General features: G+C 37.3%; 1 protein-coding gene across 1 annotated transcript; it reads left to right on the top strand.

Annotated features, from left to right (window-relative positions):
• The first annotated feature begins 299 nt into the window (after positions 1-299).
• LOC103707319 (NAC domain-containing protein 73-like) lies at positions 300-4,336 on the top strand. Its single transcript, XM_008791756.6, has 3 exons — positions 300-933; positions 1,244-1,442; positions 3,490-4,336. The coding sequence occupies exons 1-3, from the start codon at positions 796-798 to the stop codon at positions 4,023-4,025; spliced, it is 873 nt and encodes a 290-aa protein (XP_008789978.1). The 5' UTR covers positions 300-795; the 3' UTR covers positions 4,026-4,336.
• Positions 4,337-5,144: the final 808 nt, after the last annotated feature.

Genomic DNA, 5,144 nt, shown 5'->3' with positions numbered 1-5,144 from the left:
AGAGAGAAATATATTAAGATTAGAGAGAGGATGTTATTTTATTGGCTATATATCTTCCAAGACACTCTAGGGCGACCTTGGAGCTAAAAGGCTCACCCTCTCTCTCTCTCTCTCTCTCGTTCTCTCTCCTCTCTATCTAACCGTCTCTCTCAGGGAGGTGGAATGTCTCTTACGAATAAGGTTGCCTCATCTCCACTCAACCCAATTGCACCTCCTATTTTCCTAGAATTTCTACTATTCTTTCCCCATCCTCTCTGTTGGTTTTTTTTTTAACTTGAGGTCTGGAAAGGAAAAGGAGAGATGGAGAGGTTGCATTATGTCTGGTCTTACACGTATACATAGCATGACCATACTTGAGGGCCAAGCAACCTGTTAGTATTTGCCAACTTCTCTCTCTCTCGTGTTAGACTTGCTTTGTCTTTTCCTTCTTTTTTCCCTTTGCATTGTTTGTTTTCTTAGACGGTAGGAGGGATATTAGGAGGGGGTTCTCTACTCTTTCTCTTTCTCCTCCATCTCACCCTGGGGAATGATGAGCAAAAGTGGAGGAGAATTCTATACCTTCCCAAAGCCCAAGGAGAACCAAGGGAGAGGGGGAAGAGAACACAGCCAGAGCTTTAATATATAAGAGAGACAGGCTTCTTTCTTTCTTTTCCTTTTCCATTCTTTTCTTTACTTTTATCCTTTCCTTTCCCTCTCCCCCCTTCTTTGCTTATCATTCTCTTCTCAGTCTTTTGCCTCCACTGGCGAGGAGGGTGAGCCGGCCTCTCCTCTAAGGAGGTTTTCCGCCGTGAGGGTATGAGAGATAAAGAAAGAAAGATGACATGGTGCAACAGCTGCGATGATGATCGTGCGAACGACAGGAGCTCGACTTCTTATGCAAACGTGATCAAGACGTGCCCTTCATGCGGCCACCGCATCCAATATGAGGAACAGGTGATACTTCCGTTCTCCTTCCTCCCTTTTTCATAATTTTGATACTTTCTCTAGACAATTTGTTGCATGGCAATGATGCATATCATGATTCATATCACTTTGGTTCATAAGTAGTTATCCTATAATATAAATGGAACCTCATGATATCCTCTTGTTTCCCAAAACAAACAAATAAATAAAAAGAACAATTATATTGTGTTGTTACTGTGCATGAAGAAAAGCCTAGACATAAAGGAACAAGAACAAAAAAATAAAAAATAAAAAAAAATCACATATACATGTAGAGTAATATGAGCATGGATGAGCTCAGGCTGCGGCTGCTGCCATCCAAGACTTGCCTGGGCTGCCTGCTGGTGTGAAGTTCGATCCAACCGACCAGGAGATTCTCGAGCACTTGGAGGGGAAGGCCAGGCCAGATTCGCAGAAGCTTCACCCTCTCATCGATGAGTTTATTCCTACAATTGAGGGCGAGAACGGGATCTGCTACACCCACCCAGAGAAACTCCCCGGTAATGATCTCTTTGTCATCTTCACAAGTCTATCAAAGAAATCTTTAAAGATCTTTTGATGGACATTTTCATATGTTAATTCTTAACTTCATGTCATATTTTTCCATTTTAAATACTTGCAAAGCCTAGGCATATATATCTAACAAATATTCATGTTTGCGCATGCTCCAAAAAGCTCGCGAATGGACTCCAAAAACATCCAAAAAGCAGTGATGCATGAAGAGAATTAATTTATTCTCCGCTGGCGTTGGTGCCAAAACTAACGTCATAATAATGCCTTGGTGCACAAAGAACATGGTGGTGAATTGAAAAATCTGGAGTCGATACCCATAGTCATGATTTATAAGATATGACTTACTGCATGCGTTGTGTGCGAGAAGTTTTCAAAGATGAACATATATATAGTCTTTATGGATGAGTAACATCCAACCTAGATAATCAATTTTGGCATTTATGATCCTCAAAATTTTGTAAAATAGCACAAGCTTCGACTCTATGATATATTTTAGCGCCAGAGAACTCCTTGCATAAATTGTGAATTCATTGGACTTACTTGCATAAATTGTGATAACTAGAGCTCCTTGCCATGAGGAATCATACTTTCTTATTATAAAACTATTTTGACTTTAGAGTTGCTTATAGTTTCATGAAAGTACATAACGAGAACGGATCATTCTTGGTTTTATGAAAATTAAAACATATTTTTCCAGTTATATGAAGTATCACCATGTTCAAAATAGATGTTATAAAGCAACAAAATAAAGTTTTATTGAGGCTCACTCCTAATGGTCATACTGTTCAGCTAGCAATTAGAGACTCGTTTGGTTTGCGAGAAGAAATTTTTTTCTCTCAAATATTATTTCTAGAAAGTTGATTTCTGGAAATATGATGCTTGGAAAAATGGTTTTGATATGTTTGGTTGACCATGGAAAAGTGGTACATTTCAAAATAGCTTATGTTTAGTTGGACATTTATTTTTCTAGAAAAATTATGTGAAATATCTGTTATACCCTTAATAAAGGGAGAGACTTTATTCATAGATTTTGATGGCTTAAGAATAGTTTTGGAGGAAAAAAAAAAAGAATCACAATCCTCAACCAGTGGAAAAATAGCTTTTCTATGTCCCTTATGGGTTTTTCTTTTTCAAGAAACATGGAAATCTTATTTCCATGGAAATGCTACTTTCTCATCTCTTTTTTTTAAAAAACTCTAATCAAACAAAAGGTCTTTCTTTGTTTTCCTTTTGATCACACTTTTCTCTTCTATTCCCGCAAACCAAACGAGTCTTAGATATTTTTGATTTAATTCTTGGACAGTGTATCTCCCAAATTTGGGGCTGATTAGTTATAATGAAGAGGAGTCTTCTTCCTTTTCTCTTAAAAAAATAGAATAGAATAGAATAGAATAGAATAATGTTAAGCCTTGTTATGTACATATAAATTGGGAGTTGGACGGGTCTTCATCTGTTCATTTGAATAAACAAACGAACAAACAAATAAAACTTTGACAACTAATCATAAAATCCATTGGAAAGTTTAGGAAGCAAGTGTCTTGCAACATAAAAATTTACTGAATTTGGCTCTCTGAATTTCCAAATATTATCCATAACAAATTTTTATAATCCATATATGAGAATATTAATTATGAACTTTTCTGATCTGCAATATGTTTATTTATAAGAACTTTGTTGCAATATGAGGTTTTTTTTTTTTTTGTTTGAATGCTTAGGGGTTAGGTGCAGAATCGCACCTACTTTTTGTTAAGGTACTGAAGAAATTAAGGACTTGGATTTGTTTTCCATCATAAAGAGAAGACGGGACTGGAATCCAGGCGTGGGTTCATTCTCCTAGAGTAAAATATCCGAGAGGAACATCGAGTAATTTATTCTAAATTTAGCTTTGTCACGATGATCAATGGATGATAGAAATCTTCATTACGTTTTTTTTTCTCATTATTTTTTTTAAAAAAAAATCACAACGTAGACGTGGCTTGATCATCTTCCATAACTAGATTCTGAAGCTATGATTTGCATCATATTATTGCACAGGAGTGAGCAGGGATGGTCTAATTCGACACTTCTTCCATCGCCCCTCCAAGGCATATACGACAGGGACTAGGAAGCGAAGAAAAGTGCATACAGACGCCCATGGAGGTGAGACCCGGTGGCACAAAACCGGCAAGACAAGACCAGTGCTCGTAGGTGGGAAGCTCATGGGGTACAAGAAGATACTGGTTCTCTACACTAACTACGGCAAACAGCGAAAACCTGAGAAAACTAATTGGGTGATGCACCAGTATCACTTGGGCTCTGATGAAGAAGAAAAGGATGGTGAGTTAGTTGTGTCAAAGGTATTCTACCAGACGCAACCAAGACAATGTGGCTCGGTTGCAAAGGATGCAGTTCAGGGAAAATCTAAAGGTCTAAATGGGGATGATCATCCCATCCTCAAGGATGCCAGCATTGTGGATTACTACAACTCATCACTAATCACCTATAATCAAGGTGGGCACAATAGAGCAAGCTCCCCTCATTTGATACCCAACTTCGCTGTACATTCTGGTGGAACTTCCTATCTTCCTTAAGTGGATCAAAGTATCCTTCTTTTTGATTGCATGCACAAGAAAATGACTGAAAAAGAAGAAGGCGAGATGGAGGGAAGCATTGCTGGGGGGGGGGGGGGGGGGAGCTTTTGTACAAAGGTGAATAAACTTGACCCATGTTGAAACTTTACATAAGTGGTAGCATTCAAGTTAATAATTGAGAGGGCATGCACATTCTTTAGTACAAAGCTAAGAAATCCATCAATGATAAAACTATCAGCTTTTGCCTCAGTTACTGTAAAGAGACTGCAACTTGCAGCACTTGTATGCTAAGAAGGGGAGAGCGTTGGAAACTCTTTTGTTATGGTCATAAGGATGCCATGGCAGTTTTATTATGTGCTGCCATAAAGTTGAACGATATAGAAAGGTGACGACAGATAGAAGACTTATTTCATGCCTAAATCATAACTGTATTTTTTCTTTGTAATGATGACTGGATGATGCAAGCTTGCGAAGCCTGGATGATTTTGATTTCACGTCTGCTGCTGGTTTTTGTTTCTTGGTGCGATGAATCTGATGCTCTCAAAGGATTTAAAGAAGACAGCCAAAAGCAAAACCTGATAGAAGAAAAGAAATTATTGTAATCATCATTATGATCATCAAAGTCCGTCCCCATTAAGGTGAACCTGGCCATGGAGCATTACTCTAAGAGCTTATTTGGTTCTCGGAAAAAAAAAAAGAAAAAAGTAAGGCCAACAAAAAAACAAAACAAAATATTTCTTATTCGGTTAGAGTTTTTAAAGAAGAAAAATGAAAAAATAATATTTCTATGGGTAAGAAAAACCCATGATGGACATAAAAAAAATACTTTTCCACCGTTGAAAATTGGGATCTTTTTGTTCCAAAAGTACTCTTAAACCATCAAAATTCATGTATAAAATATTTTTCTTTATTAAGGGTATAATAGGTATTGCATATAACTTTTTTATGAAAGTAGATGCGAGTGGAAAAAATACATTTTAGTGAAGAAAAATTCTTTTCACGTACCAAACGAGTCTAAGTTCAGGTGGTCCACTGCAAAGATAGACTAAATTTTCTACAACTGTTTCGCCGATGTGACATCAATTCTCCAAGAATATTTCAACCAAAGCAACAATATTA

This window comes from Phoenix dactylifera, chromosome 1 (assembly GCF_051530095.1).
Source record: "Phoenix dactylifera cultivar Ajwa chromosome 1, Ajwa_hap1_PhDact_Kaust_v1.1, whole genome shotgun sequence".
In the NCBI taxonomy this organism is placed as follows: domain Eukaryota; kingdom Viridiplantae; phylum Streptophyta; class Magnoliopsida; order Arecales; family Arecaceae; genus Phoenix; species Phoenix dactylifera.
The sequence above is the reverse complement of the archived record's forward strand: the minus strand, read 5'-3'. Positions and strand labels throughout refer to the sequence as shown.

What these genes read in the sequence shown, in the direction of transcription:
- LOC103707319 (XM_008791756.6), top strand. Translation starts at nt 796, where the DNA reads ATGAGAGATAAAGAAAGAAAGATGACATGGTGCAACAGCTGCGATGAT. An exon ending in GCATCCAATATGAGGAACAG is followed by an intron (nt 934 to 1,243) that starts GTGATACTTCCG and finishes GGATGAGCTCAG; the next exon opens with GCTGCGGCTGCTGCCATCCA. An exon ending in CCACCCAGAGAAACTCCCCG is followed by an intron (nt 1,443 to 3,489) that starts GTAATGATCTCT and finishes ATTATTGCACAG; the next exon opens with GAGTGAGCAGGGATGGTCTA.